This window comes from Dromaius novaehollandiae, chromosome 26 (assembly GCF_036370855.1).
Source record: "Dromaius novaehollandiae isolate bDroNov1 chromosome 26, bDroNov1.hap1, whole genome shotgun sequence".
Classification (NCBI taxonomy): domain Eukaryota; kingdom Metazoa; phylum Chordata; class Aves; order Casuariiformes; family Dromaiidae; genus Dromaius; species Dromaius novaehollandiae.
Genome location: NC_088123.1, coordinates 6,531,150 through 6,557,294, shown reverse-complemented (window position 1 = coordinate 6,557,294; position 26,145 = coordinate 6,531,150). Strand labels below are relative to the sequence as shown.

At 55.0% G+C, this 26,145-nt stretch overlaps 1 protein-coding gene across 4 annotated transcripts in view; it reads right to left on the bottom strand.

Annotated features, from left to right (window-relative positions):
• Window positions 1-25,854, bottom strand: part of BIN3 (bridging integrator 3) — a 43,789-nt gene extending 17,935 nt beyond the window's left edge. The window contains exons 1-6 of one of the 4 annotated variants that reach the window (XM_064497821.1): window positions 25,748-25,854; window positions 14,981-15,029; window positions 7,570-7,610; window positions 6,932-6,993; window positions 2,804-2,940; window positions 2,144-2,184 (exon numbers count right to left, since the gene is read on the bottom strand). In XM_064497821.1, the coding sequence (XP_064353891.1) occupies window positions 2,144-2,184; window positions 2,804-2,940; window positions 6,932-6,993; window positions 7,570-7,610; window positions 14,981-15,029; window positions 25,748-25,755 (338 nt within the window). In that variant the 5' untranslated portion in view covers window positions 25,756-25,854. Of the gene's footprint in view, window positions 1-2,143; window positions 2,185-2,803; window positions 2,941-6,931; window positions 6,994-7,569; window positions 7,611-14,980; window positions 15,030-25,532; window positions 25,622-25,747 lie in introns of those variants that run through there. The other 3 variants (XM_064497822.1, XM_064497820.1, XM_064497823.1) reach the window with 3 other exon arrangements.
• Between the last annotated feature and the right edge of the window lie 291 nt (window positions 25,855-26,145).

The window sequence follows — 26,145 nt, the reverse complement described above, 5'->3', positions numbered from 1 at the left end:
CTGATAAACGGCAAGCTGAGCGTTACACCTTGCGAGACGAAACCTCCCGGCGAAAGAGCACTCCGGGTGCCGGGCTTGGATCGAAGGACGAACGCCGCCGACCCAGCTCCCCGAGCTCCCCACCAGTTCCTCGCAGCAGGAATAACACGAGCTGATCCTGCATAGCTGCTTCTAAACCCAAAGTGACAGCAAAGAGGTCTTCTCCCTCCTGTATCGTTTGTGCTGCTGCAACACCTACAGTACCGTCCCTGCACTAAGTACTACACAAATGCAGGATAAGGAGATGGTGATGCAGAAACGGCATGATTATTTTGAAGCAGAGACCCAATAAATTGACCAGGGTTTAATATGCACAGCAAGCTTGTGGGGAGAGAGATTATCCTTCCTTATGCCAACTAACACAAATTGAGGAAAAAAACATGAAGATTTCAGACACACAAGCACTTCTTTCAGTTTTAACAGAATGCTGGAAGAAAAAGTTAATGTATCTTTCATGAGGACAATCTAGATAATAAGCAACACAATTCCAGAGCACAAGCTGGGGATTTTTTTTCTTCTCCCTTTTTTTTTTTAAATAATCAAGAATTTCTTGTCATTGATAGACGACCAAAGTAAAACTTGAGTCACCAAACATCCCCCAGATAGAAACACAGTGTAACCTCATGTGCTAAGTGGTGTATGAGATTTTACTTTCAGATTTGGGCAGAAACAACAACTTAAAAAAAAAAAAAATCCACCCTATGTCAAACCTAAGCTAAAATTGTTATTCAGCAATTTGCAACACTTACTGTCATATTAAAGTCATTTTATTTTATTTTCGCTCTCTTGCTCTGTTCTTGTAACAAAATAGCAAATCTCAGGATTTCAGAAGACATTTGGTACAGCAACTGAAACACTCCTTAAACGTTCAGGGGGTGCAGCCTGTGACACCCGTAATGGCTGCTAACGCCAGTGGAAATCGTGCAGACAGAGCTGAATTGCACCAGATGAGACCAAGGTGACAAAATTGCCGTGGGGCTGGGGCATGACTGAGTTCTGACGCACTGCCAGGCACAAGCTACCTCCGAGCGTCGGGGAGGAACGGGGGAAAACATGGAAATCGGCTACCAGAACAGTATCGTCAACAACTCTGGTGCTCACTCGCTGCGAGGGGAGCAGGATTCCCGAGCTGCGCGGTCCGCGGACAGGCAGCGCTCGGACGGCAGCAGCGCTCCAGCCCTCTCCTCCCGGGAAAAGGGTCCCGGCGGGATGCTGCCCGTGGCTTCCCCGCACGTGGTCCACGTGAGACCTCTGCCACGCGGAGCTCCGCGAGACGCTTTTCCAGGGTCTTTAAGGTATTGCGTCCCTTTATCAGCATCAGCAGCCTGGGCTACGGCGTGCCAGGTGTTTCTGCGTCCTTATTCCCCACCTGCTCCTCGCCTAGCTGCAACTACAAGGTCTGTTTCTTCCCGCATGAGCCGGGTATTTATAAACATGGAGGTTCTCACCTAAAAGCAACAAAAATATTTCTGTACTTTCTCTTTTTTATTTGGTAAACTTCCAAAGGAAACAAACTTTTGCTCAAACAAACAGGCACCACCAGGAGCCCTGAGGGCACAGCACTGTGTCGGGTTAGAGACCGAAGGCTGAGCGTGCAGCACTGTCCTGGGTCGCACTGCTCTTGCTTAGAGACCAAAGGCTGAGCGTGCAGCACTGTCCTGGGTCGCACTGCTCTTGCTTAGAGACCAAAGGCTGAGCGTGCCCGGTGCCCAGAGAGGAACCGACTAGCCATTTTCCTTCTTCAGCTGGAGCAAAATTCTGGAAGCAACCAAATGCATAAACGGAGAGAAGTTGGATGTTTTAATGCATTCAGTATTACTCATCTCAGGTGCTCTCTAAGGCACAGATAAATACACTTGGCAGACAAAGACCCTCGAGGTCTTTGCCCTTGCCACAGACTTAGCTAAATCCTACCGTCTCTCCACGCCTCAGCTCTGCTGTAAAACAAGGAGGAGACCGTTTTGTTACAGGGACGTGAATGATTACCTCCTTATGAAGGACTGATTTCTAAACCTGCCAACATCTCTTGCAATGATACACGTCCCTGAAGAACACGGTTATGACAAACACTTGATATGGCTCATACAACAATGTTGGTACTTACTTTTTCAAAGGCTCTATGACTGTCTTTTGGATCTGATTCACCTGTTGAAAGCAAAACGGATGATTATATGCCAGGCTTGTTGAAAAAGCCTGTTGGAACAACGCTGCATGTTTGCACAGTGCCGGCCACAGGCCGACGTGGGCTCCCGAGCGCTACCGCAACGCCCTTTAACCAAGAAACCACCACTTTCTCCCGTGCGCTGGGGACGAGCCGAAACCCCCGGCAGGACCAGCAGCGCGAGGGCGCGGGAGGGACCTCCTGTCCCACGGCCGGCGGGCCGGGCCGCTTGGCTCCAGCGGCTTGGCACGGCACGACGTGCCGGGGGAAGGAGAGCCCGGGACCGGCTGCCAGTGCCCTGTCACTCCCTGGCTGGCCGTGACGGCACACGTCGCGCAGGAAACACGGGCAGGAGCGAGAGGAGAGGATAAACCTCAGCGTATTCTGCAAAAACCTTAACATGGGAGCAAGCCCAGCCCCAGCTGCTCATGGGGAACCCCTGCCCTTGCCAGCAGAAGGGCTGCAAAAAAAATCATGGAGAAATCAATGTGGGAAGCATCTTGATCACGACAAAGGGACGGTGGATGTGTCTGGAGGGGAGGGAGAACCAACAGCACCGCAGCATCCCCTCGTCTCCCCTGCTTCAGCCCGGCCCATACTCACCTTCTCCTGGTTGAAAGAGTCCATCCTCTTCATCGCTGTGTCAAAGGCTGTGACCATCTCCAGGAAGACGGGGTCCTGTTCGCAGAGCGGGTTAGACAGCAGGTCCGACGAGATTTTGACAGCTGACTTGGACATGGCTGGGTGCAACGGGATCAGAGGGCGTGCAAAGGAAAGCAGAGAGGGTCACGTCTCGGCACCCGCCTCGCGGGACAGTCGCGCAGCCCTGCGCCTGCAAAGGGGCATCGCGGACGGACCCGGGAACGTTGGCCGCTCGGGAGAGCTCGGCACAACTTTCCAGGAAGACGTTCGCTGGTGGTTGAGAGAAAACAACGGAAGAACCACCAATTCATTCATGTAAACACCCAGAGAACTGTTTTTATATAAGTTAAGTCTGGAACACTTAGATGCAAGGCTTGTGATGTTGCCAGAAATAATACCAGGCTAACAAAAGCACCGTTTTCTTAAAAAAAAAAAAAAAAAAAAAAAAAGTAGTTTTTTTTTAATACGTCTTTTCTCGACAGACTATTAAGTGTCACTCTCAGTCTCACTACAGCTCTTCCACAATGAGGAAAATCGCAGTCCATTAAGTCTTTCAAACAGCTTTACAGAAATATATATTTGAAGAGGATTTAGTGCTGGTGGAAAAGGACCAGCTGACGGACCTGGAACAGGAGCTTTGCCTCTCAAAACAGGCACTACACGAGCACTAGACTCAGCCTAGCTAAGCGCTTTCCCTCAATGAGCCTGTTTTCTGCCCATGGAAACCACCTCCCTAAGCAAGAGGGAAGTACAAGGCCAAAGTCTCTGCAGGCCCGGAGACCGCCACCAAGAAACCCCGAGACCCCGGCGTGCAGCCTGCCGCGCTGCAGCTCCTCTCCTGCCGAACGCTTCTGCCTGCTTTCCACCCGACACAGCTCGCTTCCATCCACGCGCTCGCCCTTCAAAAGGAAAATTAAATCCCTGTAACTGGACCACTACAAGAGAACAACAAAATAGCTATGGTATAGAACGGAAAAAATGAATAAAAAAAGCAAGCATCAATATACAAAGGAACAAAAAAGAGCAAAAAGGCATTGGTACTAAAAAAAAATGTTCTTTTTTGTCAGCACTGTTGCTGGAAGTTATTCCAGCTTAAGATCAGAAAGCCAAATGCTTGAGCCGTGCTACAGATGAGCTTTGGAAAGACTCCTACTGTACTAACTCAGATATTAAAAGTTAAAGTCATCTGAATAATGGGGCTTAAGATCATAAATCAAGGGGTTAAACATTCTGATTTAAAGGTTATACACAATTATACAGAGAGCTCAGAAGCTAAATAGCTGGGAAGCTCAATGCAGAATGAGACGTTCACTACAAAATAACAAAGCTACCGTATCCATCTATTATCCAAACATTAAGGGTTTAGACGTTTAAACCTTTAAACAGATGGGATATAATCCATATGTGTGACCACATCTGAGGAAGGATTTGTGCCAAAATGGGACAGAGTTAAGAATGGCAGAACTCCTTCAGCTGGAAGAAAAATTAGTTTCCCTTCATAAGAAGGGAACTGAAACCGTAGGAACGAGGGGAGATGCTGACAGCAGGACGGGGCTGTGTCGGAGGCCGGGGAACAAGACTCCTCAGCCCGGCTCTGCTCTGCGGCTCCAGGCGAGGCATTTCCCCGCATCGCCGGTCCCACCGGTACAGCTGCGAGAGAGCAACCCCATGTGCTCCGGTACCTGCCCGCCGCTGCTCCCAAGGCAGCTTTGCCGATGCCGGCACGCGCTCCGTCCTCGCCGTGCATGGAAGCGCTGGGATCCCACCTTTCCGGAGCGCGTCCCCCACTCGCGGCGGTGAGCGCGGTCTCGAAACGCCACGTGCCTCTCCCCGAGCAGAGCAGAGCAGAGCAGAGCAGAGCAGAGCATCGCCGGCCTCCCGGGGTGGGCTGCAGGAGCACCAGCTCAGCGCTCGGCAAACAAGGCGTGCGGGATGGGACTCCATCAAAAGAAAGGGACTTTAGAGGATCACTGCTTACTTGAACCAAGATAAAAGTGGCGGAGAACAGCCATGCACGTTCCAGATAGCAAAGCTCAATGCGCTGATCCAGCGGGGCACTTGCGTTTCGTTTTGAAAGCAGAGCTCTTGTCTCAAATTAAAGAGCGTCCGCCTGCTCCTTAATACCATTTTTTTGTTTGGAAAGAGGGTGGGGAAGGGGTTAGTGATCTCTAGCCACAGAACAGAGAGTGCTGCTAATAACCCGTACCCTTTTCCCAGCCATGCTGCTGCAGCTGGCAGGGCAGCAGCTGAGGCTCTCAGGAAAACTGTCCAGGAGGAGGAATCGCTCTTGTTCTCAGCTGAGTCTCTTTTGGCAGAAGGTGGAGGCTCAAGCCACCAGGCCCAGCCTGCAGCGAATGTTTGCAGGCAGAGTGAATAATCAACCCCCTCAGCGCAGAGGTACAGTGGAAGAAATAAGACACTCAGGAGAACACAAGCTGATGCACTGCCACACTCATCAGACACGGGGGCTAAACGGCAGCGAAGCAACCCCAGCTATCTCCTCCTGGCTACGGGCACTGTCCTCAGTGCGTGGTCAGATTTACCTCCCTTTCCTTCACCCATCCTTCATAGGACCGCATTCAAAATCTCCCCTTATACTCCGGATTTCATGCCTTTAAATGAGAAATCAGATCTTACTGGATCTGGCCAAGGCTCATTTGTGACTCTGCCATGTAGCAGAACGGAAAAAGAAAGTCCTCCCACAGCTCCTCTGGGACTTGAAATGCTCCATATAAACAACGCCCACTGCAAGGGAGGGGAGGGGAATCCTTAACAAGGAAAAACTTAGCAAGGATCCCTGACAATGACCAGTGTCCCACGAAAGGGCAGTTTCCCCTTGGAAAGGGCTCTTTCTGGCAGCACTGGTTCCTGGTGCTTTTCCCACTGTCCTCCCCGTACAAGCGTGCACCAGCACCATGCTTGCAAGGGTGGGAGAGTGCACGCAAGAGCGGGGATCTGCGCGGACGTCTGGCAATAGCTGAGCACGCACACGCATACACACACAGGTGAGGGCCTCGCGTGGTGCAGGCCCGGGGGGGGCTCCTTCCCGGCCCTCTGAGCACCACGCTCCCCGGGATGCACGCTGGACCGGCGCGGCCCACACGTGCTTGCGCTGGTGCATGTGCCTTGGCACCGGAGCTGTGGGGGCCCCGGACGAGTAGCGACGGCTCCAAACCACATGCTGAGAAAAGCCATCTGCATGTGAAACAGCTCCTCGCTGCATGCTTCAGCAGGCTGCCCCGCTCGGTTCAATAATCGGCACCCACTAACTCCACTTCTCCCAGCTCCCCTCCTTCAGACGGCTCAGTCTTCTCCTTGCTCCCCTGTTTGTTTAAAGCCTGTGCCATGTGGTGCGGTCACACTGGTTTCCTACTGGAGAAGCCACTAAGTGAGCGGGCAGGGGCTGATGTGCATGGGGACGGACACCTGCGGGGCAGATGTCACTCTCCGCACCCGCGGCAGCCAGCAGCTGTAGCAGTACACGCAGAGATGACTTGTTTATTGCTTCCTACATCGCCCACTGCAACGAGGTCAAGCCAAACGAAGCAGCCATTAAGAGAACTCGCAGGGTTATTCCTGAATGGGAACTGCCATGTCAGCAGCTCGCAGGCATGAAATACATGCACCCAGCGCCGATGTGGTGCTCTGCAGACCCCCAAACACTCATCCCACCTTCTGGCTTCGGACAGCATAAGTTGTCCTCAGCTGAAGCACATGAATATGCATTGCTCAGCACAATAGTCTCAGCTGGAGGCTCCTGCTGCATGTCTAACATGAGAACTGGCATAATCACTCCTATTTTTCAATTACAGAAACTGAGGCAAAGACAGGATGGTGACTCGTCCAAGGCCGCACAGCAAGTCAGCCCAGGAGATACGGACTAAGCCCATAACACACTTTCTGTTCCCTTGGTTGAGTTGCTGTTCAGCAGCCCTCATGCAGATGGCCTTGTAACTAAGAAAACTGAGTGGGACTGAGAGATCTAGATTTGTTTTCCAGACTTGTCACAGATTACTCATGTGATCTTGAGAAAGTCACTTCATCTCTTTGTGGCCAAGTTCACAGTCTATGTATCCTACAGTCACGTACCCAAGTCTGCATCTGTGCTTTTCTTCATATCCTTCTGAAGTTTTTTGGTCTGATCTTCCAGTCTGAAAGATGGAAGAACAAGGCAAACTGAATATTGTAAAGAAACAAACCAAAATGTATTAGATATGTAACAATTCATGTACGCGCTGTTGTGAGTTAAAAATATCCATGAAGTTCAGTGCTGTCTAATTTTTTCAGGTTGTTTTCAGATGTCTTTCAACCTTTTCAGGTTGATGACCTGTTATTCAAAGTCACATATTTACTTAAGTCCTTTCACTTACTACAAATGGTAAACCCAAATGTTTCCAGATGATAGCTATGAGCACACGTGACACAGTCAGCATGGTAAAACCAATATTTGTCCTCAGATGTGTTGAGCCATTTGGTAACCCGCTGTATTCTGTGAATTTTGCATTCTTTACTTTACAGCTGTCATAACTTGCAACCCTCAAACCCATTGCAAATACTTCTCAGGACAACTTTGAACACCCACCAACGAAAGAAACCCTGAACAATTAGAAATTACGGAGCAGCAATGATTTGCTAGGAAGAGCGTAACCAGGCAAAATTTCCCGGGAAGATGGCACAACGGATAGGTATGCTACTGTTCCCATCTCACCAGTATGGTTAACACTTACTGCTGAAGCTTTCCATATTCCCTTTCAAAGTCTCTCTCCACCTGTGGAAAGAAGAGGTTCAAATCAGCTCGAAGACGCTGCAGTGCAGTGCGGAGCGGCAGCCGCCCGACCGCACCAGACCCCGCGCAAGGAAGCCTGTCCTCAGAAAATGCCTCCGTGAACCCAGGGAAGCATAAGCGAGGGCTGTAATGGGAATTACATTTCAAAAGTAATGAAGGCCCCCCCGCCGCCCCCCAGGCTATCTTTGAGCAAAAGTCACTGCCACCAGCCGCATCGGCTCGTTCCAAGGATGTGCTCCAGCACACGAGCGGGAAGCTGACAGAGAAAATGGGGAGGCCCTAAAAGCAGAGACCGCAGCTTAACACGCGCTGACACGGGAGCTCGGTTGCTGCAGAGCCTGTTCCACCCCGCGCAGCTCGGCGCTCGCTGGAGATGAGCCTCTTCTCTTCTGGAGGCACAATCACCGCAGAAGCAGAGTACCTCCTTCTCCTCTAACACTGTGCTCTAAAGGATAACCTAAGCCCATTTCACGGTGTTTGAAGAATTGCCCGCATACCACCGCTTTCTGCACCCGTGACTGACATCAGCTCCGCTTCTCCTGGCTCCTGGCATTCCGGCTTTGCTGTCCTTCCCCTCTTGGAGCCTCTGCAATGGCTCAGAGGACACCGCCCACTCCACGTGCTGCTGCACACGCTGGCACCGCAGGAGAACCTGGACTGCTCCAAGCCCAAAACCTCAGCCTGGGTTTGAAACAGTCCTGGCTTCCTTAGAGAGCACAGACCCGAGTGTCCAGCAGCGCTGCAACACCCCCACCCCTCCAAATACCCCTAAAGCCATCACCGAGCCCTCCAGTCTCCACAGCCGTGCCACATCATTTGCCCCCACATACACTCGTACAACACACTCCACCATATTACTGCAATAGCTCCCTCAGGTCACGCATTTCAAGCAGAGCACCGGTCCACCTGGACTGCAGCATCTTGCAAAAGGAAGAGAAACCTGCGCTTGCAAGGAGCACACAAGCTGAAGAGCTCATCCTTCTCCTGATGTTACATCAATGACTACTTCCTCCTACTTGCTATCTGGCAGCAAGTCTCCAGTGATACAAGATATTTTAAGGAACCTTCCTTCCATGCTGACTGTTTTAACACACACTTAAACATTCGCTCCACACCTCATCGACCAAATAAGCAAACAGATTTCAATTGACCGGCCAAGAGTAAATACATGCGCTTTTGTTGTCATGAGATCAAAACTGGGTTCATTTGTGTTGTCAAGCTACCATGCTATCGAGGAAATGCTAAAGTGTTATGAGCAGCCAGGACTAGAAGGATCCAAAGGTTTGTTCCAGATCTTCATGCTGTCCTCGGCATTTCAATCCCAGGCTCAATGCAACAACATTATGTGAAGCAAGAACACTTAATACTGACATTTGCTTTTCAGTCAAAATTGCTATTAAAAGACCAACATTTTAAGATGGAGCCCAGTATCTCAGTTTTCTTGAAACTTCCTTTCCTAAATACCTTTTTGATCTGCCCTTTCGGATACATGTACACCGTGCAGCAACTCTATCAGCCCAGTCTAAAGGCAGCCAGGGACCTGTGAAGTGAGCGTGCTGAGTTTCAGCCCAATTCCCAGTGGACAGCTGTCCGCACCATCAGATCCCACCATCCTAGGGATGCATGCTGGCTCTCTCTGCTGATGAAACAGCTCCACAGAGCTCGAACTCCCTTTCTTGCTGCTAAAAATGGTCGCTGGAGAACAGGCATGGATCAGTGTGGGGGCAGCTCACACGACTACTGCCTGGTTCACAGTTCTGCAAAAATCTGCAGCAGCTGGTGCTTGGAGGTCAGGTAACCAGCACATAGTAAAAATCACCCCATATTTCTATGGCTGTTCCGGCTGCAAAAATAACCACAGAGTATTGCATTCTATTTATATGTCTTATGTGTGAATTGTTTTGGTTGCAAACCACAGAGGGTCGGGCATGACTCAGAAATATGTCCTTTGAAGGCTGGTGGCATCCTTCCCCTGACATGGAGCTCCAGCCCTCTCCAAGCGCAGGAGGCTCGGCAGTCAGTTCCTCGGAGAGCCAGAGGTTTCGGCCATGAAATGAAACTACCTGTAAACATTCCTGATGCCTGCCCATTCCCTTGTGTTGAACAACTGCCCCTTTACCATGCAATGCCTGGAAATGAGAAAAAGGCATCATCGCCTAATGGATATGAAGGAAGACACAGCTCTTACGCCCTGTGACTCTCTAGATGACGTGTCCTCCAGACTCTTCCAGGACTTCCAAGATTCCCCGAAATACTGCACCTGGTTTCCTTGTGTGCTTTGTATACACGAACGAGGTGAATCTACGAGGCAGCACTTCAGCTGCCTGGCCTGACTCACATCTCCAGTGCCATCTATGCAGAGACAGCTGCCCAAGGACTGCTCTTATTTTTCACGCCCACAATAGCAACTGGCTACCAGTCATCACAGTCTGCACACTGCTGTAGCCCTACCAGTCATTACTGCTCTCGTTTGCATCGCAGGAGCCCAGCTATGCCACACAAGCAGCCAGAAGCAGGGCTCCTGACGCGCGGCATAGGTGAGACCTGCTCTCAAGGGCTCACGCAACGCGGATATAAGGCAGGCAACAACTGGTGTATCAAAGGCATGTGGAGCAGGCAAGGAGGACGAGCTGAGAGCAAGCCAAGCACATTTTGCAGAGCGCGCTAATTCCCGCTCCCAGTAGCTATCATCGATGGCCACACATACCCGACACTTACGGCAAAAGGCTATGGATAGGATTATCACATTAAGAATGATGAGAACAAGAAGTACAGGCAAGAAAATTACAATATCCTTAAGGGAAGTTTCCGAAATATTAAAATAATCCCACTTCTCTGCAGTCTCTTTCTGAAAACTGAAAATCAAAACATGTTTCTGTACTGAACGCTTTTTCTTCTAGGCATATGGGTTAGTTAATGTAGGATTGCTCTTCTACGGCTTTTTATTTAAATCTACATGAGGAATGATGACTTTTAAAGAGCACTGAAATAAAATCATGATCATCTTTTTCACCCACTTATTTTTGTTTGCAAACACTGGGCCTTCCACCTGTGATAACATCCTACCTTCTTTAAGGGCAATATAATAAACACCATGGTTACAAGGCAACGAAACAAGACCAAAGCCAACACTACAAAGAGATGGAAATAAGGAACTGTGATGAACCTTCTTATCCCCCTGAGGTTAATTTCTTTTCCTGGAGGAGGAGGACTAGCTGATTTCTACATGTGCCAGTAGTCTCAGCCTCTTCGTGGGTCTTGGGAAAAAGAGGGAAGAAGCAAGTGCTTTCTCCTCCTTCCTCTCCAAAAAATAAACCCAAATAATTAGGCCAGAAATTCTGTTATAACCCGGAACTTCTGCTGGGCTTAAACCATCCCATCCCCCAAGAGGAGATTCGAGGCAGAATTTGCGCGAATAACCTGGGGGAAGGAGAACAGTAGCAGCAGACACGATAGTCTCTTTACGTCCGACGGCAGAGCCTTGAGCCGAAGCAGGGCTGCAGACCGATTACAGGCATATCTAGGATTTCGTGGGCTCCACCAGCCAGCAAGCCCTAAAAGCCCACCATCCAGCAGGCTCGAGGAGGTGCACAGTGCTTTCAAGAGGGGCTGCTGAGATGGCACGCTACGAAGGGAAAAAGCGTGCACCTCCAAACCGCGGAGATCGGTCACGTCCTGCGGAAGACTTAACGAAGAGAGTGAAAAGGAGTAAAATTATTTGTCTCGTTTAATTTCGCCCCACCTTCTCCATGGCATTTACTCCGTCTAGGGACTCCCAGTGCTCCTGCGGAGCGCGATGGAAACGCGGGCTGACGGAAGGCAGCTGCAGTGGAACCGTGACCCTCGCGGAGCTCCTCTGTCTGGCCTCCGCGGGGAAGGCAGAGCCGGGGGATGAGTCAAGGAGGGAGGTTTGGCAGCCCGCAGGCCCTCGGCTCGGCGCTCCGCTCCCTGCCAGGCTGACTCACCCACGGCGAGCCGGCAGCGAGCGCAGGGAGGCTGCGCGTCTGAGTCAGTGCGGACCAGAGCACCGAGGAGGAGCAAGGGGTAAAACCCGGCTGCTTGCACCCCACGCGACCCCAAGGGACTCTGCTCCGCATTTCCGCTTTTCCAGGGGGAAGAGGAGCCAGCTGGCTCCCCCGGCTTCACTGGGCAGCGGGCGGGGGGCAGCTGCCCAGCTCCGGGCCCCACGGGCACGGTGGGGACGCGCGGCCGGCTCTCCTTGCCAGCCGCCTGCCGGCTCGGATAACCCAGGCCCTGGTGAAGAGCAGGGCACAACCTCGGGCTGACACTCATGAACTCCGGCGAGCTGGAGCTGCAAGAGCTCGGGAGACGACTGCAATTCTGGTTCCAGCATAACCTCTGCTTAGACCAGAGTTGTCCTGGGGGAGGAAGAACATCTCTGCCATAAGAGGCTTCATCTGTGCATCGGATTTGAACAATAAACATTCTGCAGAGAGATATAATTCTAACAGGTTTAACTCCTATCACTGGGCATTAGTTTAATTGGGCTGTGCTACCATGTCCTCTGCAGCCCCGCTGACAGCAGGTCCCCTCTGCGCATTAGATCCTCCCACCCGGCTCCTCGCCCCTGTACGAGCCCGGTGACAGCTGCTCTTTTCAGCGGAGAGGAGGGGAGAGATTATGCTGTCTGGAATTGGATTTGCCCAGGTTAAGGTGGAAACAAAGCAGCGGCATGTCTGGGGGGCGGGAGATCACTCCAGTTCACCAGCCGATATTTTCTACGGGGGTTTCCTTCTACCCGAAGAGCTAAACTGTGGCTGACACCATGCCCTTCTTCAAAGGATCAGGAGCGAGTGGGCACAAGGAGTCATGACTAATTCCTTCGGCAGCCTAGTCAAATTGCCTTTCGGTATTACTACCGGCCTAGATTTGACACCAACACCAGCATCATTTAATCAAAAAAGAAAAAAGGCACACTGGTGAGCTAAGTCTCTCTTGGCAAAGCGATTCTCCCCTCTTCTGCGCTGGAATTAGCATGCTTCGAGGAGAGCCAAGTAAGCGAGATTCTGACAAATGCTTTTCTTCCTTTCCTCTTTTGTGGTCCAATCTCTGCGAGTGGGAGATCCTCTACCCGCAACCACTTCCCTTCTGATCGGCGCGGGATGCAGCCCGGGAGATGCCACACCTTCCCGCTTCCTGCGGCAGGCCCCAGAGGCCAACATCTGGAACAGCACAGGCAGCGAAACCCGGCTCTCGGCGGCTGCTGCTGCTCACAAGAGCCCGCACAGATGGAAAGCCTCAGCCTGCAACCGGGAGGTAAACTTGGGGGCCTCGAGTTCACTCAAGCTGCAAAGCAGCCCAGCGCTTCCACACTGCGAAACCGAGGCGAGCGCAAGCCTAAACGTCCTTTCCCAGGGGAAATTGGTGGTTTCCTGCCATTTGTTCTTCTTTGAAGAGCTGCACTTTACACTTACTGTGAGGTTACAAGGCTTTGGGCTTCCTGTTTTCTGCTTTCCATGTATCTGCTGCCTGGAGAACATCATCTTAATCAATAAATGGCAAGTGGAAGCCATTTAAAAATTGGCAACCGGCTCCGAGTTACCGAGCCGTTGACACAAATCCTTGTTGTTCTTCTTCGGGGCGCTGAGGAAGAGGGGGAAGGAAGGAAGGAAAGGGAAAAGGCCTGGAACTGCTAACGCTCCTGAATGAGCCTCTGCCTGCCGGATATTCTGAGCTGTTCTATTTAATACACACACACATATATATAAAGCAATCCCTGCCAACAACTGCCTCGGAACAGAACACACCAGCCGCTCGGGGAAGAAAGCTCTCCAAGGTGCAAGCAGTCACTTGCAGGGCGCCCGGCTCCTGCCGCACCTCGGCGAAGGTGGCTCCAGCGGCCAGCGTGCGCGGCACGCCAAGCGCAGGCTGCGTCCCGCGAGCCGGGCCACCTCGCCTGCGAGAAGGTCTTTCGAGCGAACGTTTCACAACAGCAAAAGGCAGCAGTAGCAAAGGGAAATTAGCAGGCACTGGCAGAAGAAAGAATATAGTGAATTTGGATGTGAGAACTGGTGGGATGGAGACGTCCAAGAAAGCTGTTCAAGACACCCAGAGCTGCAGAGCAGGTGGTTCTTGCAACAGCCTGAAAGGACAGCAGTGCTAGAAAGCACGGGAAAGGGGATGAGAGGCAAAATCTTGGAGGCCGCTAGAACAAGGGAGCGTGGGGGCTCCTGAACGAACAGGAATCGGTGCGATCAGGGAGGCTGCTGGGCTGCATCACTCTCCATTCGAGGGAGCACGGATGGTGCCACTTCCACCTGCTGGTCTCCAGCCCCTGGAGAAAGGGCAGCTGAAGAGACGCAAAAATGATTAAGGGATTTTATCAGTACTTGACTCCGTCGCGTGCATGGCTTAAATTTCGTACTGACAGTTTGGAGCCGTTATAGAAAATTGCTGTTCTGCAGCAGCACACAGCTCCCCAGTCCTTTAAAATAAAGCAAGACAATCAAGCCGTAAAGGGAGTGGCAGAGCTAGCCCTCTGCCTCCGGGGAAAAGTGTCATGTCCCAAGGAGAAACGGCCCCGTAAACACGAGTGCCCACGCATCCTGAGGAATTAGCCGCGATGAGTGTCCCAGAGAGGAAGGATCAGAGATGTTAGTCTGTTCAAGGGATTAGGTCACCAATGCCGTTATGAAGACAAGGTCTCCACCGCGCTTGCTCTCAGGGTACTTATTTTAGAGCAGGTATACAGGTTAGTCTTCAGGGACAGCTACCGCCAGGACCCACAGCTTTTTTGCACGGGACAAAGACAAAGACCATCTGCTTACAAAGGGAAAATACCACAGCCAGCTGCAAGTAACAGCACTTAGGATAGGAGCCTCAAATACATGAGAATACAAAATGCTTTTTTAATTTGCTTTTAAAGCAAATGCTGTGCAGCACAAATTAATTCACGCCCGAGCACTAAGCATCTCAGCTTATAAGCCTTTCTTTGGAAACAGTTATATTCAGCGATCTGAACCACTCCTCCTCCTCCATCTGCTCAGAAAGGATGAACAAACAAGCCATTGCTGAAAGAAGGAAGGAAGGAAGGAAGCCCGCTCAGCCATCTCCCAGGAAAACTGTGCCAGACCAAAAGAGCTCTCCCCCCTGCAAGGAACAGATCCCAAACCAAAATACTCTCTCTGGTTATGGGACTCCCCCTCACTCCCAGCACGAGGAACCGAGCGGTGGTCAAACACCGCAACAGGTTCTGCTCGCTCGCATCTCCCTCCCACATGCGCACACACGCGCGCACACACTCGCAAAATGGGACGAGTCAAAGTGCTGGCTTGACTCATCAGCCACATGATCAAAGACTGGAGCTAAAAAGGGGGAATTGGTTTACTCACTGTCTTGGGTACAATCTGTTTCTTGGGCTGCCCAATCTTGAACGGTATCCTGGAAAAGAGAGACGGGAGGGAGAAGGAAACATGTAAGCGAGCGGAGCTGGCCGCAGAGGCAACGTCGCGCAGCCCCGAGCGCCGCAGGACCCGTCTGCGGCAAAGGGTTTTGGGGGGGACGGGGCTGCCCCGGTGCCGAAACGCCCCGGACCCTGTTAGGGGAAGCGTGCCACCCCCTCGAGCCCCGCTCTCCCCCCTCGCGCCTGGACCGCCGGCCCCAGCGGTCCCTCTTCCCTGCCCCGCCAGCATCCTAGTGATGCGAAGAAGAGCGATGGATGCTCCAGGCATTCCTTGGCAAAACAAACGGCTGAAGAACACGCTACGCTTAAAAACAAATCTGAAGGGGAGGAAAAAATAACAAACCCTGTAAATATTTAGAAAGAGGATATTAAAAAAAGTAACAAACCGAGTGTCTGGAGCTGCGAGCTCCTTCAAAGGATTCCTCTGATACAACAGCTGTAGAAGCTGCTCACCTGCCAGCAGAGCAGCCTTCATTCTTAAAATCTTTAATATGGTTGTTAGTAAAATCTGGGTTACCTAAATTATTTTCCCCACGCAAGCTAGCTCAAAGGTGAAGAGTACTCAAAATAAATTATACAACGTATGTAAGGTTGGCTCGGTCAGGCTGTTACAGCCACGCAGCCTTCCTGAAAATAATTGGATTTCTTTCACTTATCAGTATAATAAAAATCCAAGAATTCAGCTGCTGTTTTCAAATCAGTATAATAAAAATCCAAGAATTCAGCTGCTGTTTTCAATGTATTCAATTAAGTTAGAGAGGTGCTGCTTGGTTAAAATATCTCATCCAAAATCTTGCAACGTATACCATTTCCTGCACCACACCGCTTTAACTAAAAAGGAAAATTTAGTCCCCTGACAAGCTGCACCTAACTTTGGTGAGACAAGTCTAAACCAGAGTGCGCCCGCAGTGGCACCCTGTCCCGAACCCCCCGCGGCACTGCCTGGGACGGGGCCAGAGCCTCCTCTCGAGCCTCGCCATCTTCTCACCCCACCACCCAAAGCCTAAGCTGCTAAAACGCGTTTTAGGACCCCAGCGTGGCTGCCGGTCATGTTGCTCCTGAGCCCACCGGGCAGCAAAGGCAGAGGAGCCGCTTCTCCATCTGGTTCTCATCAGCTTCACCGACGGGTTCCCGTGCCCCGACGCTGCTAACGCTGCTCAGTGCTTCCCACCGACTATTCTGAACGCCTGAAAACAGCTTTATTAGCGTAACGTTTTGTGCAACCCAGCGATGAGCAATGCCACGTTCCACAAATGCCGCGCTACGGGGGAAAGCGCTTGCAACGAAGCAAGACGTGATGGGAGCGAACGAAAGCAAAAACAACGTTACCCAACGGCCCGGTCCTGCCTCGCTTCCTTCCAGCCAATCTTCGGCATTGTTTTCCACCCGACGGTATAATTAGCCGCCAATAATAAACCCGGACTGCAACCCGGGCCTGCCGACCGGCTCGTGGAGCACCAGCCAACCTTAGTCACAATGTTTAAATTTAAGATTTCGGGAGAACTTCCTGTTTATTGTTCTCCGGTTCCACTGATATAATTTTAGGCCGTTAACCCTTTGCAGCTCCTGCGGCAGGCCCAGCAGCCATGAATCACGCTGCTTTTATAAACAAACACTCGCCTGGCGTATAATTACGCTGTCAATAACCGGGTGTGTGGTGCCTTACAGGAAGAAAGCAAAAAACTAAGGATTTTTCTTCCTTTATGTTTTCTTCCACGGGTCAAATATAACCTAAAATGAGGTCACTCCCTCCTTCCTCCAGGCACAGGCCATCCTGGGAGATGACATGTCATCAGGCGCTGTCATTCCATGTCCTCGGATGCGACTGCAGCACCCGGTCCCGGTGGAAGGAGGAGGGATCCGGAGCCGTGGCTGGTTTTGGCTGGGGCTTGGGAGCGAGCCAGGAGAGGGAAGCTGTGGGCTGGGAAACGGCGACGCGGCTCGAACGCAGCCCGCAGCACAGCGGGACCCAACGTCATCGCCAAATCCGGGCCGCCGCGTCCTCCCAAGCAGCAGGCGCGAGGCTCCGGGCGGGCTCTGCTCGGCGCCCCGATGGAAACACCGCCGGGAGCCGGAGCGGCTCACGGTCCCCAAGGAATGAACGCACATGGAGGAGTTTAACTGCTTCATTTCCCACGGGACGGGATGCAGCCGGGCTGCTGGAGGCCCCGCACAGCCCTGCCCGGTGCCCCAAGGAGCTCGAGGACGCACCTTGGCACAGCAGTGCTCCGTCCACGGCCCACGCGGCCCCGCGCCGGTGGGAAAGGCGGGCGCAGAGCGGGGAAGAGCCGCGGCAGCTCCCGGCAAAGCCGAAGCCCTCGAGCCCTGCGTAGCCGTGCCCCGCTCGAGGGGCCGGGTCAGGGGCCTCCAAGCTGGGGATGTCCCCACGACTGCTGAGCTGCCGCGGCTGGATGCAAAACGAATAGCAATTTAGGAAAAAAAACCCAAAAAACAAAAAACAAGCCAAAACCACGGTCTTTATCCAAGAGAATGAACTGTCCCGGGCAAAAACCAGTTACCACGATGTGAAAGCGGAGACCATCGTGTCTCCGTTGTTGGCGGTTGATCTCCGATAACACAGGGGTCGAGCACGAGCGGCTCTCGAGCACCAAGAGCCGGAGGGGACCGGGCAGACGGAGCTGCCCTGGCAAAGCAGCCCCGGAGGGAAAGTGTCCGGGCGGGAAGCAGGGGATCAGGGAAGGGAAGGGAAGGAAAAGAAAGGAAAGGGAAGCCCCGCCAAGCCCATGTTCACCAGCACGGCCAGGGGAAGGGAGCACCCGGGCTTGCACGGGGCAGCACTGCCGACCACGCGTGCCTGCTCCTAGCAGGGAAAGCACCATTAAAATGATGATTAACGCGTTATCTAAACATAACCTGTCACCAAGCCCTGCTCCATCAAAGCAGGGGAAGAGGCTGTTTGGAGAAGGCATCAACAGGGTCACTGGGCCGGTCCCGGGCTTCCCGGCTCCTCTGTATTGCAGAGGGAGGGCGAAGAGAAAAAAACCCTCAGCTACTTTCTTCCAGAACAAAAGAAAGTCAATAGAGCGCTTAACAAAGCTACAAATACACTTTGAAACAGTAAATATCTCTATTAGCATCGTGATGCCAGTTGGCTAATTATGTCTGTCTCAGTAAAACCTCTAAAAAATAACCCTGTGCAAGTACCGTCTATTCACCAATTTTTTTTGTTGCTATTTTACAATTTGAGATAATCTTCCTGATTTCTGAATCTTTGCCTTTTAATATGGTTCTGCGAAGAAAAAAAAAAAATGCACAAGCAGGAACAAAAGCACTAAAGAAGAAAAAAAAAAAGAGAGAGAGAGGTACTGATCTTATCTGAGATTTTAAAATAAGTGGATATACCCAGAGCTTGGAAATGCAATTGCAAGCTGCTGCTGGCATGAAGAATTGTTGCCCCTCTGTGACTCCGTGTCCCCCCATAACACAGGGGTGACAATATACACCCGACACGGCAACGTTACAAAAACCCATGGAACCATAACGTTTAGAAATTTAAAGCCCCCAGGGATATGACTGTTTAGAAACCACGCGATGGGCATCTTGGAAGGAAATTTGGGAGAGGTGGTCTGGTGTCTTTGCTGCCGTGGGTCGCAGGTGTGACCCACGCACCAAAGTCACCCTGGAAGCCAAACCCGGGGCTGCCCCCGCTGCAGGAAAACCGGAATCGGTGCATTCTGGATCTCTTGTTTCTGCTGAGCGAGAGAAAGCCGGGGCTGTGTTTGGGGTGTGAAATCCCTTGAAATCGTGTTCCTCAACAGCGCGAGCTGAGTCACGGCGGAGCATCCCCGCCCGGCCCCCGTGCCCCTCGCCCGGGGAAGCCCCCGGCCCCGCCGCCAGCCCTCGGCTGGGCAGCGACGGAGCTCGGAGGGGAGGGAGGAGGGCGAAGCACCGAGGGGAGGGGGTGGGAACAGCTTAAAGTAGGGAAAAAAGTGTGGGCGGAGAGAATCCTGCGAGCTTCTACTCAGGGATGTGCAGGAACCCCAGGGAGGGGAAGGTGGGAGAAGCTGTGGCTAATTTTCTCTGAAGTTTCCCCAGCAATGTCATATATTTACTTGGCTTTTCCATGCGCAAACCCAGGGCCGCACACCAAAGCCGCCGGCTCTGCTCTGGGTGCCCAGGGGAGCTGCAAACGAGCCTCGCGGGTGCGGGGGGGCAGCGCACGGGGGTCCGCGGGGAGCCGGGCTCTCAGCACGCGGCTCCCCCTCCCACTCGCCGCCGGTCCCCTGGAACGACAACGCACGGGAATTGCCAGTGAATCAGGCTAAAGCACTTCTAATTTCGGGAGGCGACCGTCCTCCCGCGACGCTCTGTTGTGCAAGGCGAGGAGCCCTGCGCATTTTCACCCGCGGCCCCCGGGGACGGCAGCTGGCTCGCGGCAAGTCCCGATGACAGGCCGAGGCAGCGAGGTCTCGTGGCTGAGGGTGGGATTAACCGGTGCCAACAACTATTTTACATCATCATCATCATCATCTCACACTGTCAACTAAACTAATATTTTGTGCAAAGTGCCCACTTCCCATGGAAAGTTTCAGGTTTTTTTCCTCACCCCCCCCAAATGCCAGAAAGCCAGGACAGTCTGGACTCCAGCCAGAACTTTTCACTGTTTGAATTTCCACCAAAAATATCAATTCTTTCACTGGAAAGAAACCTCACATTCGAGCTGCAGCCAGAACCATGGCATGAAGCCTCCCGTGCTGCGTGACGGCGATCCCAGGCAGCCGAGGGCCCCCGTGCTTGGCCCACACAAATGCTGCTCTCTCCGAAGCTTTGGGCACCGGCTCGCTGAGGATGTTAAAACACCGGCCGTTTACATGAGATCCTCAAAGGAAGGCGAGCCCTCCCGAAAGCTGGCCCATGGCCACCCCAGAGCGACAGGCCAGGGCCTTTCTTCCAGACCCGGAGCCAGCTCGCTCCGCTCGGAGACCTCCCCGGTGGCTCGGGCTGTGCCAGACATGCTTTGGAGAAGACTCCCCTCGATTCCCAATTACAGCCGGGAGACCGGCACGTGAGCAGGACCAGGTACGATCCAGGCCAGAGCAAAGCATTCCTGCAAGCATCAGCGGGAAGGTCGCGAACATCAGAAGAAGGAGGCGAACTTCTAGGGAACGACTTTCACTTTCTAATTGCTGCCAAGTTGTGTTATCGCACGCGTCGCCGCCGAATTCGAGGCAACGTCCAAACGGCCAGAGGGGCTTTGCCCCCGGGGCCGTCTCCTCCCAGGACGACGGCGGCACAAGAAGCCAGTGCTCGGAAACTACCTCTGCAATCGCGAGACCCAGAAACTGTCCTATGACTCTGATTTTGCAGAGCTGCCGGGCGCCGGCAGGACCACGGGCAGACATGGCCCGGGGGTCACACGCTTGACACTCACTGTTCCCGGCTGCTTTCCCGTCCTGCGGCCACAGTGAAAGTGCTGCGATGGCTCAGCCAACGACCGGAGGAGGAACGAGACCGCGCTGGCAGGGAGGCCGCTGCCAGCCACCCTTGCGTGACCCCGTCCTAAGCAGCTCCAGGGTGAGTCACGTCGCCTTTGCGACGCGAGAGCGGATCGGTGGGCGAGGAGGAGGCAGACGGCGAGGGATTTCTCCCAGCGCGACGCGCCCGCTCCCGGCCCCTCGAGCATCACCATCCTTCACGTCCCGCCGGCGGACGCCAGCAGAGCACCGGCAACACAGGCCGCCGAGGTGGAAGCACCACCGGGCTGAGGATGATGCTTTCACCACGGCATCATTCCCTTCCTCAGCCAAAGACGCTTTCCATGATGCGTTACGGGAAAGCCAGGGAGCCCTGAAGGCCGGGAGCTTCGAGGGCAGCTGCAACCACCATCAGTGGCTGCTGGAGCAGCAGGAACAGTTTTACGAGCGCTCCCGAGTCCTAACAAGCGCTCGACACGGCCTGGGAGCGGAGCTGAGGGGAGGCGAGGCGAGCAAGGCCGGCGGCGTGCGTGGCGCTGCGCTAAGATGGACTGAAAACACTCATCCGCGACACCTGAGCCACGTGCCTCCAGACCTCGGGCTTTTCCAGGCCAGTCAAAAAGAGCAAGACAAGCGGATTCACGGCCCTAACGGCTGCCCCGGAGCGTGCCCGAGGAGCCGGGAACTCCAGCGCCCGCCCGCACAGGTGAGAGCGGCAGAAACACGGACGCCGTCGGGATTAATCTCTCCCATCACTCTGGATGCCTCGCTGTACTCCACGGTGTCCATGGAAACCGCATGCACGTCCCACCCCGCTCCCCCTGCCTCGGAGGGGCTCATAGCAACCGCTCCAAACAGAGCGCTAATGCAAAAGGAAAAAATTATTCAAATGGATCACAAACAGCTTATGGTGAGAGAGAGTCTGCGCCAAAGTCTGGCTCGCTGCTCTCCGCTGCGGCCTCCCGGGGAGGTCGCGGGGCGGCAGGGCAAGCGGAGCCGGGGATTTTGGCTCAGGGCACGGACCCCTCCGAAGCGAGCGTCTCCGTCCGTGCGGCACGCGCTCGCACCTGCGCCGCGGCTCCGGCTCCGCAAACGCGCGGGCAACAAGCCAGCGAATGGATGTCAGGGTGAGCCCCTGCAGCAGGGAGAAAAAGGAGAGGTAAACATCCATTTCACGCCGTTTTAGAGGAGCCCCGGGAAGCGAGGCACCCACGTCCAGCCCTGCCTGCCTGCCGCGACTTCGACAGCAGCGCGAGGTGCCCTCAGACTGCGACGCCTCGGAGCAGGGGCTGCTCGTATCTCTACATCTTGTACAGAGCCAAGCGCGGTGTCAGTGTTAAGCAAATCAAAAATAATGTCAGAATCTACTCTCCCACCCATTCCAAGATGAGCATGAAAAAAATAATGATATTTTACTCACCCATCAAAAGAAAATTACTCACGCCAGGCGCGTGGGTGGGCAGAATTTTGCAAGGCTGTTTTAGGCCCTGACTATGCTACAAAAATATCCATTTTAAGCATGGTTGTGAAACATGGTTGTGGCTCAACTATAACATTGTTTTTTAGCTACCTGTACAAAGCACACGGGAAAAAATAATAATTAAGAAATACCCGTGTGATAATCGTGCTGAGGGCCACCCCGAGCACCGCGACGGCTCGCCCGCTGCTCCGGCGGCCGGCAGGGATGTCTCGCACGGCTCCCGCCAGCTGCCCCCGGACCCGCGGGATCCCACGGGGAGCCGAAGGGCCCCGCTGGTTTGGGGGGGACCCGGCTTAGGACACAGCGCCCAGCATTTGGGTTTCACTGCTGGGTTTACCTGGCCACGTTTCGGTGCAGCGCAAACCGTCTCGGACGGGGGACTAGGCGCAGGCATCGGCTGGGGAGCCGCGTACCTTGCTCACCGCTCTGGCATCCAGTTGCCTCATCCAATCTCATTTTATCCCATACCCATCTCCAAATCCCGGTTTCGCTGAAACCTGGGGAGAAGGGGGAGCGCTGCCATTGACCACGACGGGAGCGCGATTTGGGCTCGGAAAAATAACAATATTGATTCACCGGGAAGAAACGGCGCCTTGGTCTGTGTTTGCACAGCACCTACCCAACGCGGCCAGAGCACAGCCTCAAAACACGGAAAAGGAAACTAATAACGACCTGCTCTTACGCTGCAACCCAAATACGCCTGCCACCCTCTCAACGCGACTTCAGCCCTTCGTAACAGCCCACAGATCCCCAGCACACGGTCCCTGCCGAGACCGTCAGCCCAGCTCTGGCCATCTCTTCTCACTCTCGCCAGTCCCAAATACTTTGGAAACCCATTTACGTAAACGGCCTCCCTGAATCTCATCTGATAAAGATTCGGGGAGCTAAATACCGCGTAGCCGCACAGCTCCGCTGCTGACTTCAAACGAAAGCCAGCTTTTCGGGCCGCTCCGCGGGAGCCCCTGCCAAGAGGCATATGGTCTCGCCGTCCGGCAGCGGCAGCCCCCCGCGCAGCCCAGCAACGTGCTGCAGCGCAACACGGAACACGTGCTTCGCTGTGCCTCGCTATCAACGTTTGCTTAACATATTTCTTCTCCCAGTAAATAGCAGCTGTTGCAGCGGTGCCGAGACGCAGCGCTCGGATAGCTATGTCACACCACGAAACCCCCTTCCCTTCTGCAAAATCACCTGCCAGCGCAGGGAAGCTCGGGGAGGAGGGATTCACAAGTCTGCTCACGAGCTACGACAGCATTTGGTTTTGCGCAGTTCCAAGGACCTTAAAAACCCTTTGGAGTGTCACAAATGAGACGCCTGCAGCAAGAAAGATGGTGATACAGTAAAAGCCATTGCTTGGTCTCTCTTCATTTTTTAAAAGAAACGATGGCCAGGGTAATCGCCAGGGTATTTTCCTCTCCCCCAAAACACACTGCCCCCCCGGAGGACAGCCTCGCACCTAAGCCCTGCGGAAGTGGGGGACGCGGGTGGAGACGGAGTGGAGGTCGCCGGGCACCGAGGGCTGAAGACTGGCAGCACCTCAGCCACCTCCAGCAGACCGTGCTCCACCAGAAAGCCCGCAGAAACCACGGAAAAGCCCTGCTTAAAAAAACAACACGATGACGGAGCCGCTAAGTGCCCAGTGTGCAACCACTGCTCACACCGAGCGGCCGACCAGCTGCAGAGGGGTCGGGGCAGCTTTCACACCCACCAGCCACCAACCTCTCGACCTGCAGCTCTTCACTGAGGAGACCCTAATCCAAGGCACGAAGCCTTAGGGAAGCTGCTCCTCACCAGGATTCAGGAAACACCGCCCCTGCCCGTGCAAGGCTGCTGCCCAAAACAAGCCTACTTCTGCTCCAAGTAAAGCTTAGCCTGGAAGTCGGGAGAGACAGCACTGCCTAGACGTGGGAATGGGGAAATTGGGGCTTTAATCCAGCCTTTGTCACTAGATCGTTGCACAGCCACATGCTCTCCCGCTCCCAGCGCCTGGGTTCGTGCAGTGGGAGTTACACCGCTGCCATTTGCGAGGGGGTGCAGAGAGCCCGGCCCGTCGAGCACTCGGAAAGGATCAGAGAAAGCAAAGGATTAACACCGCACGGTTCAAAACGCAGCCACCATCCTGCTTGCAAACAATCCCTCTGCCCTTTAATCTCCGGGGATCCTGAAGGGTTTTGCAAAAATTAATTAATTTAATTAATTAAGCCCGGAGAGGTAACAAGTGCAGAGAGGTGAGGACTGAGGCAGGGATCTCGCGAGCCGCTTTCTGCAGCCGGTGTTATGGGATAGTGGGAGAATAAAAGTTCAGAGCCCTGATGCTCCCTGTCCCTGTGACTATCCCCGCAGCAAAGCCCCAGCGACCCCGCAGAAGGGGGCTGCCGAGACCGGCCCGAGGAAACGCTTCGCCGGGGAGAGGCACGCGCTCAAGCTAAACAAGCGGCAGCAGACCCGCCGCACACAGAAAACTCCAGCCGCGCGGGCACGGGACCAAGCCGGCTCTGCGCGGGGGCCCCGGGGGTGGCCGCGGCGCGGGGCGCTTCTGCCTCTGACGTCCTCCGCGAGCGGCGGGGCAGGGCCCGGACAACGGCCTCCCTCTGACGAGCGGCCCGGCGCGCGTCACGCCGACCCCGCGCCCGGCCCCGCGTGAATGGGGCGATTGAGCCGGGCGCGCGGCCGCCTGAGTTAGCGGCGGGGCCGGCGTGGAGAGCGCACTGAGGGCCATTGTGTCCCCCGCGGGGTCGAGCCCCCGGCGCGCGCGCAGCCACGACGCCCTCGCGGCCTGACGCAGGGAGCTCGGCCGAGCAGCGCGGCCCCTCTGCCTCCGACGGTGACCTTTGATTCCTGCCCGGAAAGAGGGAAAACCGCCCTGCCCGCGAAGGCTGCCGATGCCGTACGCGAGCCGAAGTTGCACACGTGTCTCTGCTTCCCTGGTAAAGTTCAGGCAAAGCCGCACGAAAGCAGCTCTCGCGTGTCACGTCCAAGTCCCACCGGAGCACGACCGCGCTCGCCCGGGCCGGGAGCAGCCGGAGCCGAAAGCCGCCACGGTTTGGTTTCCTCCTCGGCTGCTCCGAGCCAGCGGCGTCCGGATGCCCCGGGCGTTCGAGGCCGGGGAAGGATGGTCTGGGCCGGCTCACGCCCGCGGACCCCGGGCAGCTGCGGTGGCAAGGACGGCGGGGCCTGGAGCACCCAGGTGACGGCCATTAGTGGAGCAGCGGCGGCTGCAGGTCCCGGCAGGCCGGAAGGCCCCGGCCGGGGTCCCGCAGCCCCCAGCCGGGCTCGTCCCTGGCCCAGGCGCCCACGGGCGAGGGTGGCTCCTCCCGGGCCGCCTCACCGCCTCCACGGGCCACCGGGGCAAAACGCAGCGAAACGGGCCGAGAAGCGGGAAACGGCGGCGGGAGCCTCGAGGGGAAGCGCCGGGGCGGCCAGGGCAGCGCCCGAAGGAGCAGGGCGCCGTCGAGGCGGGCCCCCCGCCCAGGCCGCCCTCGCCCCGCATGCGGTGGGCCGAAGCGCCGGCACCCCTCCGTGTAAACGCACGTATATATTTACATTTACATATATATATATATACTCACGGAGACACGCGGCGCGCCGGGGCCGCGCACACCGGGGCGGCGGAGCAGCAGCGGCCCGAGGCGGGGAAGGGGCGGCCGGGCCAGGCCGCGCCGCTGCCCCCGCGCGGGCCCCGAACCCGCGGCCCCCCGGTGGCGGAAGGGGGCGTGGCCAGCCCGCGGGGGGCGGGGCGTGGCCGGGGCGTGGCCGCGGGGGTCCCGGGCTCGGCCGCACTCACCAGCTCATGGTCCCCCGCCGGCCCCGGCGCCGCTCCCGGAAGTCTCAGCGCCTCCGCCCCGCCCCTTCCGGCCGCCGCCATGACGACGCGCGGGGCGGGGGCGGGGCGCGGGGCGGGGCGGGGAGGGAGGGTTAACCCTCGCCGCGCCGTGACGTCAAGGCCGGCGGCGTGACGTCGCGGGCCTGGTCGTGATGTCATACGGCAGCTCAGCCCGCTGGCCGCTCCGCAGGCCGCTGCGGGCCGGGCGGGCGCAGGGGGGGGGCCCAGGCCTGGCCCTGTCCCAGCTCCCCCATGGCGAGCTGTCAACACGAGGGGGGGGCAGGGAAAAAAAGAGGGAAAACAGCATTTTGATCAATCTGCGCTTTTCACAGCCGGGCGCGTCGGGCAGGGCTCTCCCG